Source organism: Uloborus diversus, chromosome 8 (genome assembly GCF_026930045.1).
Source record: "Uloborus diversus isolate 005 chromosome 8, Udiv.v.3.1, whole genome shotgun sequence".
NCBI classification, from domain to species: Eukaryota; Metazoa; Arthropoda; class Arachnida; order Araneae; family Uloboridae; genus Uloborus; species Uloborus diversus.
In genome coordinates, this window is record NC_072738.1 from 15143803 (window position 1) to 15160549 (window position 16747).

General features: G+C 32.7%; 1 protein-coding gene across 1 annotated transcript in view; it reads right to left on the reverse strand.

The window, feature by feature from the left end:
* Positions 1 to 628: 628 nt before the first annotated feature.
* LOC129227487 (lambda-crystallin-like) overlaps positions 629 to 16747 on the reverse strand; it is a 41078-nt gene continuing 24959 nt past the window's right edge. The window contains exons 2-6 of the mRNA XM_054862059.1: positions 16034 to 16268; positions 14468 to 14629; positions 9136 to 9330; positions 4710 to 4815; positions 629 to 939 (exon numbers count right to left, since the gene is read on the reverse strand). Of these exons, the coding sequence (XP_054718034.1) occupies positions 710 to 939; positions 4710 to 4815; positions 9136 to 9330; positions 14468 to 14629; positions 16034 to 16268 (928 nt within the window). The 3' untranslated portion in view covers positions 629 to 709. The remainder of the gene's footprint in view (positions 940 to 4709; positions 4816 to 9135; positions 9331 to 14467; positions 14630 to 16033; positions 16269 to 16747) is intronic.

A 16747-nucleotide genomic window follows, 5' to 3' on the forward strand; every position in this document is an offset into this window, starting at 1 on the left:
TCCTTTTTAAGCACTGATGAAGGGGCTTGCATTTGATAGCCCCAAAACAGCGGTTTGCTGAGTTTTTAACTCCTTTTTAAATGCTTTTATTTGTACTTAATACACATTGTGTCATTTTACTTATTCCACAGTACAAAGTTTTCGACTGCTTTTTTACGAAAATTATACATATTCTTAATTTTCGCTAAGAGCTGCTTTCCAATAAATTTTTACTTACTTTATTTGTGTTTCTTACGACCTTATGAATGTTAATTATAACTGAATAAATATATCCATTTTTGTTTCATTTAAAAAGTTTTCAGCTATGATCAATTGTTACTGAAGAAAGATGCTTCAAATACTGTACTGAAAAATCTTTAAAAAATAAAAATAGCATACATTTGTATTTCATTTTTAGTTTTATTTTTGAAATTTTTAAAAACTTTTAAATGCTAAATAGAGTGCATTAATTATTCTATAACTTAAACTCAAGGACATGAAAAATTCTTATTTTTGTGTAAGTGTTTATCTGGTAACAAGATACAAAATTTCTTCTTGCTTTTTCATTTTGTAAGGTAGGCAACTCTGAATTGATCAAACAGTTTTGTTTATTCAGACAAAACATACAACACCACAAAAAAAAACCAAGCACTAGAAAAATAGATTTTAATATCAAAACAATTCTATCACGATTTGAGGCACCAATCACATCATATTGCACGAGGACATTTTAGGCATCTCCTTTCTCTTGCTCTTCAAGAATCCTCTTCATCTTAGCGAGGGCGGTGAGGCGGGCATCTCGCCACTTACGCCTTTCTGCTATCTTCTCCAGAGGGGAGATCTTGCATAATTCTTCATGTACACGTTTTGCTGCTTCCCCTTCCATCCTAGGGTTTGGCCCAAAAGTATTGGAGACTTTGTAGATTCCTTCGCCATACCTCTTGCAATAGTCAAGCATGCCTATAAAACAAGAACACTTTCTGTTAGGTTTAGTCAATTACTGCTGCAGTGCGCAGGGACAGATATAAAGGGAGGGTTAGGGTTAAAGGTTCCCCCCCCCCCCTCAAATCATCACCAATAGTATCCGTTCACATTGTGTTCAAATTCTTTATGAATAAATTGTAAATATTTCAGTAGCAGGGTTGCCAACCTTGGAGAAACAATTTAAGGAGCATCTAGGGTGATTTTGAAATTTTGAGGAGCAGCTCGTTATTTTGTATAAAAAGTAATAAAAAATTGTTTTTGAGCTTTGATAACCATTATAAGCACCAGCATAAGAATAATTGTTTGAAAATTAATAACACTTTTAACCCTATGATTTTAAACACTATGTCATGCTTTGAATACAAGGATTGAATTTTCATATTTACATGCCTAATAAACTAGCAAAATATAATAAAATTTAATTCAATTTTATTAAAATCTTTGGTAAGCCTGGTCAGGATAAAGACCAAACGGGAAATGCGGAGTAAAATAACTGGGGAGTTTCGCTAGTTTTGCGGAGCAACTCCTCAAGATGTAGAGCAGTTGGCAACCCTGCAGTAGTCTTTTCAACTCATTAATTATTTTTGTAAAAATAAATATTTGAAACACTACTTCTTTTCTTTACCTATGAAATTATTTTGTAACCTCTATTAGATGCCTTATTTCAGGTCGATTTGGTGCTTTTAATTTTCACCCAAGCAGTTACAGAAATATTTCATACCCTAAACCGTAGGTTTGTTAATAAGGGGGGGGGGTGTTCAGCATGACCCCCAGTGGAGCAGGAACTTTGTAAAAGTAGATGAAGCTGAGGTCTATTGGGGAAAATGTCTAGGATCCAAGGGGCAGATGCAGTGCCGCAATCAGAGAATAATTTGGAGGAGACTTAAATTTTTTTTCCAATATGAAATTAGTTTCAATTCTTTCATCTCCCTCTCTCTCTTTCCCAGCAATTTTTTCAATCATATTTCAGATATTAGATTGTATATGGAGAGAATGAGGGGATAAAACTTCTAGTTTTGAACGGAGGTTGGTCAGTACTCAAGCATGTAGAGATAAGAGGGGGCCAAGGGAGTTCTCCCCGGGAAAATTTTCATAATTAAAGTTTTAATAAAGTAGTTTTAGGCGATCTTCGGTAAAGTTGAGGGGAGAAAAGTTGCGGGTACCTTCTTGAAATTTTTCCGAAATTGATGTCTTAAAAAAATTATATGCCGTACTTGACGATGATTATGCACCATATTATCGTTAATAAAAATGATACGACACAGGGATCCTTGATCAATTTTTCAAATCAATTTACAACTCCTCCCAATATTTCGAATTTGAAGTACAAAAACGCAACTGTAGACAATCTTCAATGATGTCAGGGGAAAAAAGAGGGGGGAGGGAGATCTAGGGCTCTCCTCCAGAAAATTTTCAAAATTAAAGTCTTTAAGAGTGTTTTTCAACTATGTTATCAGAGGTTCCTTCTTAAATTTTTTGAAATTGTAGTTGTAAAAATGCAATTTTCATTGTTTTTTTTTTTTGGCGGGGGGGGGGGGGGAATTTCTTGGGGGGTTGAAATTTGTTGATTAAAATAAACTTACAAAACTCAACGTGAAAGTTAAACTAAAAGACCAAGAGGTTGTATTCTTTATTTATTGCAATTATGAAGGAAAAAACAACAACAAAGGAATGGGGTGCGGAGCAAAAGTAAGTCCTTTTTACAAAAAAAATTATTTTGCTTTTTTTTATTTAGCATTTCTTTTATCATTTTTCATTTCCTCATAAAAAGTTAAGCCCCGACCCAAGAAAATTCTTTTGAGATTTCCCGAAAGTTTAATCATGTAGTTACAGAATTAAAAATAGTCTTGCACCCTTATAGGGATCAAATGGGGCTCGAGCCCCCCTCCCCCTACCTTAGCATCAAAATTTAATTGCTTTTAGTACATTTTGCTTTGCAAAAATGTAAAAACATTTCTTTTCAATCCATTAATGATTAAAAATGTCAAATTTTAATAACTCTAATCTGTACTGAGATTGGTTTCCAAGGGAAAATATCCTGCTAAACCATGGGGAAAATATCTGAGCCCCTCTCCTCCCCCCCTTTTAAATTTTGCATATGGGTGCCCATGAGTCCTACACTACTTTTCAAGGGATTATGAACATATGCTTTGGGTTTTAGAGTTTCTGAATACCTAGCACTCCCAACACTTTTTTTAAATAAGTACTTATTTTCATACAATGTGTGGAACTAATCATTATTAAATTATAAGAAAAAAGTGTCTCTGTGGAAAATGAAAGAATGCTGAAATGAGAAATGCAAGAATAACAAATTAATTTAAAAAATGTGTGGTTGAAGCAAAATTTGCCACCCCTGAAAATTTTGCGGCCCTAGGCAGCCTATTAGGAAATTGAGCCCTGTTCTTATGCTGGTGGATGTGAGAAATACTGCTGCGCTAAGAATAAAGTCGCATCTGTTCCTGAGCTCCAAATGAAAAATTGCTTTGCGCTTCCATCTGCTTGATTTAGATCCAACTTTTTCAGCATTATTTAAAAAAATGTTTCCTGTTCACCACTGATAATTAAATATTGTACAGTAAGAGACCTCAATTTCAGAATCTCAAAAAACGGAAGCCCCGAAATCCTGAATTTTTTTGACAAATAAAGGTAAAAAACATTTTTTCGAAAAAAAAAAAAACTTGATTTTTCAGTTTTAAAAGTCTAAAATTGTTAACCTTCGGCAATTACTTGTTGAAAACAAAGTATTGTCAGTTCAGCTTTTTTTAAAAACGTTTTTCTGATGCCACTTGTTATTAATTGCAATTGTGGAGCAATCTTTCAACATCCATTTTCGGTTAATGACAATTCTTTTTCTCTTCTCATAAGCATGCAATACAAAGCCTCTGAACAAAATTATTTTTAGTAAAAATATGATTTATTTATTGTATCGATTGGCACATTGCACAATAATAAAGAGCAACATCTGTGGACTATACGCAGCTGCAAATTGTCTCTGACTTTTGTTTCAGCATATTGAAGTATTCTTTCATTCAGATTGATCAAAAAACAAACAAAATTTAGTGTGAACCTTAGTGAGCCTAGGAAAAAGTGACAAACACCGCATGACAGGAACGTTTTTTGATCCAGAATCTAAAATTTGGTGAGGTTACAGCCCTGAGCATTCTGGATTTGGGGTCTCATACTGTATATGTGTAAAAAAGTTATAAAGAACCACTTTCTGACAGCAACTCAATCTTGATAAAAAGTGCAGATACTCCTGTGCTTAGCACGGCAGAATAGCTGCCATTAGAATGTAGTCCAGAGCAGTGGCGTACCCAGGGGGTGGGCTGATAGGGCTACAGCCCCCCCCCCCGAAATTTTCAAAATTAATTATAAAAATTATAATAAAGAACAAGTTTTTTTTTAATGATGTATTTTTGAAATCTTACATTCGTATTGATATCAGAAAAGCGATACATGAACTTTTCTTAGCTACAGTTCATAAGTATCCCCCCCCCCCCAGCTAAAAGACTTTCGAGCTCAGCCCCCCCCCGAACTGATTTGTCTGCGTACGCCGCTGGTCCAGAGAGGGAAGGAGGGGCGGGGGGTGACAAGTACTGTGTTGGACAAACTTACATACTCCTTATTATTTCTGCCACACAGTCAACTTCAAATCATCAACATTTATTAGTTACTTATTATTACTCACAATAATAGAAATTACATTTCACTTAAAAAAATTTACTTAAGTTCAACATAATCCTTACCTTCAGCATTTAAGTGACATGTCTCCAAAGGACCGATAAATGCATATCGCATGCCAAGACCTTCATACATTGCTGTATCTACATCTTCCAAAGACATAATACCATCCTGAAAAGGAAACATTTATTTCTTAATGGAGAAAAAAAATATTATTCATAGTGCATCATGAAAGTCTTAAGTTTACAATTTGTTTCGTCAATTTTTTGAAGAAATATTTTTCTAATAGTAGGAAACAGTTGAATGCCAAATATTCATTTTGAAAATGTTATACATAATTACAACATAAAATCGAAAAAGATAGGGAAGCCAGATTTTTTTTTTCTCTTTATGGCGGTAATAAGCAAAAATAATTTTCTGAGATCAAAATTTTCTCCGAGGATGGGGATAGAACTAATCTTAAAAAATATTGATACTTCCTACAATGAAATTATTTTCTATATCATTTCACTACAACAAGAGGAGGGGGTAAACATTTTAATGTTCTTTTTCACATTCTAAGGTTCTTTTATGTAGTATAGTGCTCAACAACTTAACACCCTGAGCAGAGGCGGCAAGTGGGGCTAATAAGTGTGGAGGCAAATTTCTTTTAGGAAGTTAAAGACAATTTTAGGCTATCTTGAGTGACTAGGAGAGGTATGGGGGGGGGGGGGGGTTGATGTTCTCTCGCATAAATGTTTTGGAATTGCAGTTTTTAAAATGCCGTTTAGTAGAGTTTTGTCAACGTTTGGGGAATGGAGAGGAGTTTCCAGGGTTGACCCCGTAATATTAAAAAAAAAAAAAAAAAATTCCAATTAATAATAACAATAATAAAAAAGAAGAAGTTTGGACTGTCTTTGGTAATGTAAGGGTAAGAAAGGCTCTTCCCAGAAAAATATCTTAAACTGATGTCTTAAAGATGCAAATTAAAGCCATCTTTAGTAAAATTTGAGCAAGGGCTTTGTTGTTCTCTCCCAGACATTTTTCCATGTTTAAAATATTTCTTGAACGTCCTTTAAAATGTTATTTCAGAAGGAAGAACGATAGGGTTTAGAAGTTCTCCCAGTTTTTTTTTTTTTTTTTTGAACCGATGATAAGAACTCAGTTTTGAACTTCCTTTAGGGACTTCAGAAAAAGATCTCCGGATTTTTTTTCTTCTTCTTCTAATTTGGAGTCTTAAAAACGCAGTTTTTACGCTATCTAACGGGGGCTCTCTTCCTGAATTTTTCCCCTGAAACTGGAGTCTTTATAATGCAAATTTAGGTCATCTTTTAATTTAAAGAAATGATTGTGTGCACTCAGGGATTTTCTCCCGGAAAATTTTCAAAATTTAAGTTTTAAAACTGAAATTTTAAACAGTATTTGGTGACATTAACTTAACGTTTGAGTAACCTCACCAAAATTTTTTTGAAATTGAAATTTTGACATTGAGCCAATCATTACATTGATGATGAAAAAAGTGCAGGGGCAGTCGCTCCCCCCCCCCTCCGACTGAGGTTCCCCTGTCTGACAACTTACTGAGGTTCCATAACTTTAATTCCAAAAGAGTTTCTGTTACTGACTAATGCTTGACATTCATAGAATGAAAATTAATTCCAGTAAATGAATTTTCTTTTTTTTTTTGTTTTTATTTTGAACAGTACATAATAAAATCACTAAATTTTTTTGAATACCTCATGAGGAATAAATCCATAATTTTTAAAATGGGTTAAAAGCTTCTTGCCAGTTAGGTTTGTTAAAGATAAAAAGTCCCGCACACACTTATTAGAAAAACATGCCATGGATTTTCTTTCTCTAGAGGACTCCCCTGGCTTCATTTATCCAGGGGTGCCCTCCCTTCTAAGGGCAAGGGCGCACTGCCCCCCTAAATTTTCGCAAAGACCCCCAAAAGAAAGAGCCTCCTAAAAGTTTCAATGGTGCAGTCTGCCCCCCCCCCCCCCCAAGTGGGCATTCCTGATTTATACTACAACTTCTTAATCTTTTAGAATGGCAGAAACAACAGAGAGGTGGCTGACCCCCCTGGATAAAAAAAACTTATAGGGTTTCCTGTTAATGTGTGTCAAGTTAGAGAGGCTTTCTCCCTTTCATTTTAGCATCGGGCCAACCATTTAAAAAAGAAAAGAAAAAATGGTTGGGTTACCGGCTAGTTGAGACATCAGCGTGTTTTGTTACCAAAGTTTTACAGTAATTTTGTTTCTTTTACAAACTCTCATTAGTTATTGCAAATACAATGTCAAGTAACAACAAATATGAAATTTCTCTAAGTTTAAAAATGCAATTATCAATATATACTACACTTTATAAGTGAATTAACCTGTGCAAGAATTCATAAAAAAAAAATAAATAAATAAGTAAACGTCCATTAAAAAATTATGCATGTAAGAAATATATACATTTATAGAGAAATATATTCTTGAGGTCAACAACAATTCAATAAAAGAAGGTGATAATCACTGCCATGGAAAAACAATGAAGCTATGTTGAGAGGTTAGCTGAACATTGCCTCCAATATTTTTTCAAATGATTAGCAGTTTCTATAGCATTTTCACATCAAATTTAATTGTTTTAGGTTCCATATGGGTATCTCATGACAATAACTACATTTGAATTTGACTGACAATGTTCAGATTATTTACGATGCTTAAATACTACTGCACACATTTAAATCTTCTACATACATGTAAAACAGTAGGTAGAAGCAGAATAAATAAATTTGAAAAATGGAATTGTTTTGCACTACTCTATGAGAAAAGTACGTTTTTGCACTCGCTATTTTTGTTTGGTTGGTATATTCAAATTTTCAAGCGCTCATCTTTTAAAAATTTGGCTTTTTTTTTGTATTTTTCGGATAATGTAGCCTTTACTGTATTAAATTATAATTTTTTAAAGCACTCAGCTTTCTTTTACAAAGACATAGGTTTACAATGATGTTTTAACAAGGACCATACACTGAATGTGACCCAACTGCAATCCTGCTGGTGACAAATATTATTACTAAATAAATGTTCCTATAAAGAACAAGGGCTGTTTCACCACCCCCAAGGGGTGTTGACCTCCCCCTCCCTGGTGGTTTCTGATGTGAAACATTATTGATCAGTTGCTCAACCATTAGCCATCATTAGCCATATATTAGGAATAGTGTAACGGGGTAAAACTCCTAAGTCTTCAAGACCCTTATCCATATTGTTTTAGTTAAATAGTGTGTAAAATATTGATTTAAAAAAAAAATGTTATTATTAAGTGTCAATTTTTTTAGTTCCAAAAAATTAGTACAGGTAATGAACGTTAATCATTTTTTATTTCGCCCCGTAAGAAATTTTTCTGAGTGCGTCACACAATTCAAAGGAATTGCTCCACTAAAATGATATTTTATAAGTAGGGGAGAGTTGGGAAACTGCTAATTTCTAAAAATCTATTTTTAGCAGCCATGTTTTTTTTATAATCTCTAATAGTAATCTTCACACTGGTGTCATAGTAACAATCAGCATCGAAAGAGTTAAATTGATGATTTTGTGAGAGAAAGAAAATTTCATGACTCCAAAGTCAATATTTTCTTCATTTTTATTTCATTTTCTTCCTTTGTATTTGTAAAACTAATCAAATAAATTTTATTTTGTAATAAAGGAGAAGTACTTTATATTTTTTGGTCAAGAGAAAATAATAATATTGCATCTAGATTGCCCACCATTTGGTTTTTCTTAAACCACCATGTGGTGATTGTACCTCGGGACAGCCAAATATATTGTACTTAGGGACACGTCCCAAGGTGCAACATATGCATGGTTCTTAATAATTAAAATATGTTTAGGAACTTTTAAAAAATTTCTAATCTGGTGTAGTCTTCTTAATACTTTAATGTTAGATAATAATTCATTAATTTATTATTCATGATTCATTATTCATGATTTGGTTCATTATTGTGAATTTTTTTTATACTTTTTTTGTGCAAAATTGGTTCAAGTATATGGTTGTTTCCAGAATCATAAACAGGATGTGTCCCAAGGTACAATAGGATGTTGTACCTCGGGACAGTTTGGAACGCTTACTTTAAATGGCTGGCAATATTTCATTTTCAAACTGTCTGAACTTTAAAAAATATATTGCAAAAAAATATGTTGCGGTATTTTTATGTGAGTTACAGACTTTACATTTGATTTAAATGATTGATGTTAAAAATTAAAATATGAAAATTGTCCCAAGGAACAACACTCTCCCCTATAACCTGGAACAAACCTAATCTGTCAGATTGTGAAGACTATGCAGATCCTAACAAAAGCATCGTGACACTGCCAGGTTAGGTTTAAGGTGTGACACAGACCTCTGAAACTTGAACCCCCTTTAAAAAAATCCACCCCTGATAAAGAATTAAGGCTTATTTAGTTTTTGTTGCTATAGCTCACAAATGATAGCCTTTAAGTAAAGCGTAAAAAAGGAAAAAAGGTTTCACAATACCTCGACTAAGCGCCAACATTCATTGATGAGAGCATACTGTATCCTATTCACTGCAAAGCCGGGAATTTCTTTTTTTAGAATCACAGGCTTCTGCCCAATGTCAGACATCAAAGCTTTAGTCCTTGTAGTCACTTCAGGATCTGTCCAGGGAGCAGGTACAACTTCAACAAGTGGCACATAGTACGGTGGATTGACCTAGGGTATTATATTATATCAGTAATTAAAGAAGAATCTTTTTTGATTAAAAATAGTTTAAGAAATTGAGTATGTTTTTAGAAAGGAATAAAATTCTTTTTAAAAAAATATAGTAAGAAAAAAAAAAGTAAAATTTTAAGAAATGAAAACAAAAACCTTTTGAACATCAAAATAGGAATACAATACAAAGAAATGTATTTTTAGAATAAAGATCTGGCAGGGCTAAAAGTCTTACTACATCACATGTAGTGATTGCATTCTGTTATACAGAATGTTGGTATTTTTGTTACTTTGCGATTTGTGTAAAATCGGTATTTTATAAGGTAAAATACTGGCACCTTCAGTATTTGGGGCAAAAAAAAAAAAAAAAAAAAAAAAAGAGTTTGCAATCTGACTTATTACATTTCTAAAATTATTTTAAATGCCTATTTTCCCCCCTCATCAATGAGTATATCGAAAATTAATCATTTGATGCCAAAATTTGGCTTTAAGAGCACAAATTGATAAAGCTATTTGTTTTATTCTTTTATTTTAAGTAATAGTTACAGTAATACTGTAATGATTCATTTTAGCTTTTATTTTTTATTTTCAACTTTTTTGTTAGTAAATTACTATTATGTTATAAATTACAATTACAATTATTATTATTTTTTTCGGAGTTGTACATTTCTTCTATCATTTTATATTTGTTCATGTTCATAATAAAACTATTTATACTTTTCCTTTGGTGACTTTTTGTTTAAAAATTGTGTGATATAGCAATTGAAAAGAGTATTTTTTTCCTTTTTTAAAAAAAAAATAAAATGGCCTTTTTTTAGACGAGTAAAAAAAAAATTACTCCCCCCCCCCCGAATACTGGAGCTGTATTTGTGATCTGGTATTGCAATTCTTCTTCATATGTCAGACTAATGCATAGGATTTTTAAAAAATAGAGGGATTAAAAAAATTTTTACCCTCTGTTGTTGGCCAAAAATATATAATATACTAGCAAAAATACCCGGTGTTGCCTGGGTCAGTAATAATTATGAGAAACAATCGTTACTTGAACTTGTTTTCTGTTTTCAGTGAAAGAATTCCAAACACACATTTTTGACGTGATTAAAAATCGAGCTTCTTCCTTACTCATAAAACTTAAATAGCAATAAGTATAAAGAGCAAAATAATATTCATTTAGAAACGAAAGTACGACATTTAAGCATATACAAATTTGAAGAATTTTTGAAATATGAAATTAAACTTCACATGTTTAAAAAGATTTATTTGTGAATACTTTTTTTTAACATGGAGTCTAAAACCTTCTCTGTATGGCTATTGGAGTACAAAGTGTTTAAAAAAATGTAGCCGCCCGTAATCCCATTATACTTGCTTCAGTTATTTTGGGAAATTTCAATTATTGTGGGTGGGGTGTTATCGAATTTGCGGGAATCGTTTTGGGATAACATGGATAATGCTCCCCCTCCTTACTTTGTAAAACGGTATGTTACTAATTTTCGTTAAAGAGATATTGTCGCCAGATGCTGAGATACTTTTGGTCACCATAAAATGGCGCTAAACAGTTTCATCCGAAATGTTTACAAAATAAGTAGTAAAATTTGGCGATTGTTTGAAATTGAACAAAAAGAAAAATTAATGGAAGTTTTGTGCTGTTTATGGATTTGACTAATTTAGTTGATGGATTATCTTACGTATTAAAACTTTTTTAAAGATTTTTTTAATAGCGATATTTTGTTTACATGGTGAAAGCTGAGATACATTATTACGAAGTCTTTGGCTTCAAAAACAGTGACAGTTGAAAAAATTGCCAAATGTATTTGCATAAGCTTCTGAAATCTTTGCAAAGAGTTTGGAGAGATTTTTAATGGTAAATTGGATAATGAGTAAGTGTCTGATCAGCACAAATAAGAAAAACAGAACAAAATTTCATTCAAAATTTTCACAAGTTCCATTTAAATGGAAAATAATCAGCCAAATCCATTTATTATCAGCCAATCTTGTGAAAAAACGTTACTTTAAGATTTGACTTGAGAAAAACTTCGAACAGTCACATGAAACGGAAAAATATTGAACAGTACAATAATTCTAGCTATCAACTGGGAGTTGAGATGATACACTAAATAATGAATTGGGTTGCTGAAAGCCTTCAAACATGGAACTAAAAAGCTCATAATTCGTTTTTTATACAACTCAGAACTTTCTAACAGATGCCATCTTCAGCAGAAAAATTAACACTTTCGATGGACACAATGTTAATATGTGCACGTTTTTTTCCACCCCCATATTGGGGCATTTATGCAGGTCTATAAAACTTCCCAGTACCAAAATGAACAAATGGTGAAAGTTTCAGCCAAATTTGCCAGATAGTTTCTGAGATGTTAGGGAAAAAACTAACCAACAAATTTACCAACATCCATTTATATATATATATATATATATATATAGATCAAATAAGTCATTTTAATTACATGACAACACTACAGGATGATTTTATTATTATCATCCTTTTTAAGAAAGAGGACATTGAAATTTTTTTTGCACAAAACCAAGGGGGAGGAGATGGTCTACAGGCAGCTCAGTCGTTTCAAAGTTTTCCGGGGGGGGGGGGGAGTAATTTAATGCATTTTATAAGGGGAAAAAGCCTCAAAATACAGGGAAAAATGCATTGTTACATTATGTTTTGAAAATCGAAGGAAGTTGATTGCCAAAATGATGGGCTTGTCCACAGGTCCCATGTCCTGTCCATAACCCCAGAAGGCTAAGTAGAATGTTTTTCATAAACATTCCTCAGTATTAAAGATAAGAAAAGAACACGCCATGCGAAATCGAAGTAATTTTAATAAGGGGACAAAACCTTCATTTCTTATAAATGGGAACCTCAAATTGAAAATTTTTAATAGTTGCAAATCATTGCTCAGTTATTCACATCCCATGCTGCCTATTTCTTTCACCTCACCCCCAATTTCTTTTTCCTACTTGGTCTAAAAATAAGTAAGTCTTGCACACTACACTTCAGAAGACCCTCTCCCCGCCAAATCATTTAAGTCTCTAATCTTGTTTCCAGGGTCTCAAGTTGGCAAAATTTCCAGGGAAGAACTACAAAACAGTCACCTTTCTGATAACAGCAAAAATTGCTTTAGACTGCTTTTTTGGAGCTTCAATTTTGAAAAATTGCTGAGCCCCGAACAGTATCATATATGGTCTGCCATGGCAAAACTATTGAAGCATTTATAATAAATTTCATTTTAAGTTTTCAATGAAGAATTATCATTACTTTTCCTTGTTAAAGTAATAAAAAGTATTTTTGAATGATTTTATCCAAAACCAAGTCAGTTCCAATTTTTAAATATATTTTTTAATGAAACAAGAAGTGGTATAATCCCATACTGTAATTGGCAGGTAAATGGCAGAATCTGTAGAAATGAGTTTTCGAGATATTTGAAGAAAAGCGTTTTGAAGTAAATACTAATAGGAAAATGTTGGAATTAGGCTTTTTTTTGCGCTTTTTTTTTCAGCGAAAACCAAGTAAGCAAGCTTGTACAATAAAACTAACGAGCAAAAGATGACAAAATGCAAAAAAATGAAAAATTTGCAGTTACAGTGAAACCTCTCTGAGTTGACTACTTGCAATGCAGTATTTTAGTGGTCAACTTATGGAAGTCGATATATATGATTCAGGGCTAATTCTGTACCTGACAATAGCGGTCATCTTAGACAGGTGGACAACTTTACAGGTTTTACTTACTGCCCTTTAACTGCCTATGGTAGCATACAAGTAATGAAAATTTAAGAATGCAGCCATATTCTAAGATACAAAAACAATAAAAGCCCTGTATGTCAGATAAATCCTTACTAATAATATAAATGCAAAAGTGATTTTTTTTTTGTAATGTTTTTATGCCTCAACTACTCAAACGATCATCATGAACTTTCATATGCACATTTTCAGGTGCGCAGAACAGAATATGGGGTACCTTTCTTTCTGAAAAACAAATCTGTTTGAATTTTAATTTTAGAACCCAAAAATGGCTTTAAATGGCTCCTTCTTTCCGAAATAATTATAGTATTGTCTTAATTTTAGCTTTAAAAGATTTTTTTCCTTCGGGTTTGAAACCAACAAGGCCTTAAATTAACCAGGAGAAAATTTGTAAGCATTTTTATGTAAGTAAAATCAATTTTAAATTGGATATTTATTGGCTCCATGAGCTCAGTTTTAATTAGCGTGAATAAAAGTTGAGAAAAAAGATCTGTCGCCATTTTTTTTCCAGAATGTGAATAAATAAAATTATTTTTTTCCTCTTGGCTATTTTTTCTGTGATTAACTATTAGTATTTTTTTTTTTTTCTGCCGGCAGAAGATAATCAAGGGTAGTAGCTGTATGGGAACTTTTACTGTTTATCTAATTCAGATTTTTAGATGTGCCGTTATATTATTTTGGAATAGTTGATGCTGATATGGATTTTGAGGGACTGACATTGATATTATAATGAGCACTTTTGGCAAACTTATTCATAAGGGAATTTTTTGAAGCTGTTGCTTCAATTCTGATGGGGTTTAAAAAAAAGAATGTTAATGAATGTTATTTTGAAGTCTTTTTATTCCGATGGGAACAAGGAAGAACTATCGTAATTGTCCATATAGATATTTTATGTTGGTTTATTGACATTGCTTGAAAACTGTAACCCTTATTCTAACAGGGATTTTTTGAAACTTGCCTCCTTATCCTGATAGGGAATTTTAAGGAGTGTTTTTCTTTTTCTCATTCAGAGTTTGGTGGAGTATTGTTCTTATTCCAATGGGATTTTTCAAAAGACTGTTGTCTTTACTCTTTAATGGGAATTTTATAGACTGTTGTGCTCATTCAAGTAAGGATGTTTAAGAGAATAATGTCAAGGTTCTACTGGGGATTTTTGACGATTGCTCTCCTAATCCTAACGGGGATTTATAGGGTCTGCTGATAATAAGGTTTTCTGTAAAATTATAGGATCTTCTGTAAAATTAGTTTTGATGGAGATGACTGGTTTTAGAACTCATTGATTCAGTTAGATGAAACTAAAAAAAAAACCAAGGGTTAAACAGGGACCTCCATACTTTTGCCTATCATCAAGAATGAAACAGGAATAGATAAACAAAAAGTAGTTACAGGGTGTCCAACAATCACTTGAGCTCTGTGCTTCAAATCTTCTGAGAAGGATGAGGCAGGGAAGCAGCTGGTGGAACTGCACAAAACTATGGAATCGGATGCAAGGGAGTCAAGCTCCTTGAACACTTTTCTCTTCAAATCTAAATCTTCAAAGACACACTCCTGAAATAAAATGGCATCCGTTACCACATGCAAATTTATCATTTTTGAGTACATTTTAAATGGCACATACGAGATTTTCTTTTTCGAAAATATATTCTGGAACATGAAGTAAAAAACATAAATTAAAAAATTAAAAATTGTTGTTTAGACACTAAACTACATCTTACAAAATACAGTAGAACCTCATTAATAGAGGTTAATAGGATCTCCAGGTCGTCTGAATTAATGAAGGTGCAGATTTAACAAAATGACCTATGAATTGAGCCAAGGTACATAGCCAAGCTACTTGTACTGAGTAAAAATTGTATTTTCAATTAAAGAGAACAAAATATAAATGCCATATGTTATTGTCGGCAAGTTTCTATCGCCATGTCCCTTTGCATAACATATGCCTACAAAAATACATTATTGCCCTAACTAGACTTTTATTCATACAGTGTGTAGGGGAATGTGAGACAAAGTGGAATATTTACTCTACTTTTAGTGTCACCTAACTGGTTATATTTTAACCTACAGTAAACTCGCGATTACCCTCGGAATACGGTGGCACGGTAACCCTGGATAAACAAAAAGCACAGATAATCCGAATAATAGTTAAAAAAGATACTACTGTATACAATAGCTTAAAAATATGAATAACAGATACTGCCAAATATTAAATCACATCTAGGATCACAACAGGATATTTTCAAAAACTGATGCTCATATTGTAATGTTTTGTTGTCAGCCAAAATATTTTTTGTAACTATAAAATGATAAAAGTTCTTATTATTTAACATTTCAAATATAAATTGAGACCTTCTAATATTCGGTTCAGTATTTATTTAGTTGATATTAAGCGTATTTGCATTTTAAATATTTTGAACAATTAGTCAAGTACATGCGAGTCAAAGTGAGATAATTTCTTTCGTTTACTCACTCAATCATTTACTAAATCACATACGCATTCATTAGGTTACGCATTCAGTAAGTAGTACTGATCAAAAAACAGTAAGTAGTATAGATTTTAAAATTAGGTTCCAACTGCTTAGGTTGACCGTAGAAAGTTTGATATCAAGGAGAGGGACGGAAGAAATAGGAATTTCCAAAATTGCACTTGTCAAGTTAAAATGTGTGCATCTGAAAGGCTGCAAATAATCTGCTTGGGGATTATCAGGGTTTATTTTGCACATATTTTTTATCATTTTGCTTTCAGCAAAGATATTGTTTTATTACTTAAATTGACATTGATAACCTTATCAAAATGTATGTAGATAATTAATATAAATAATACAGTACATAAATTTTAAAAGCCAAAAAAAGAGTGGTTCTTTTAATAAATGCTGGTCCGTCAGGCTTTTTCAAAAAAGGTCGGCCTTTTTGCAGTCCTGTTTCAAACGGAATTTCAAACAGAAATGTCCATACCTGGATGTGGATAGATCCTTCCATACATTCTTTGAGAGTGCCACATTTGGATATAAGACTAAACTGCTCTGCAGCGGTAAGTTTTCCTCGTAGATATCCAGTATCTTCCAGCTTCTTTAGTTGCTGCTCTATATCAGTGAGAGCATCATCAATTTTCGAGACATCAACATCGTATAAAGCAACTTTGTAGCCTGTACTAGCAAAGAGCATTGCCCATCCTCTGCCAATGAAGCCACTAGAAAACAACTTTGAGTTAAAATAATTGTAGCGAAGGATAACATTAAGTTAGCAAGGTAAATTTTAAGAACATTGTAAACAATATCTTGCGTTGAAAAAAACAACAGCAATGCATACATAAGTTAGGTTTGCACCTTCTCTCAATATACAGGATGTTCCCATTTAACCTGCAAGACCTCTATTTTTGCAACCTTTGGTCCTAGATGCATTCTTCCCATTGCAAATGTTCAAAATTAGATGCAGAATTAAGATATTAAAAGTTTGAATTGAAAAAAAAAAGTCAAAAAATTGAAAATTTGACTTTTTATACAAACTTTAGGTCCCTTAATTTGTATTTAGGGAAATAATCTCCATTGAAAAATAATTCCAACGTTAGTATGATCAATAACCACTGAGATATGAAACAGTGTATTGTGACTTACACCTTTTTACACTCGCTGTTAATAACACCTTTGGGGAGAAATATAGCAGCTAATA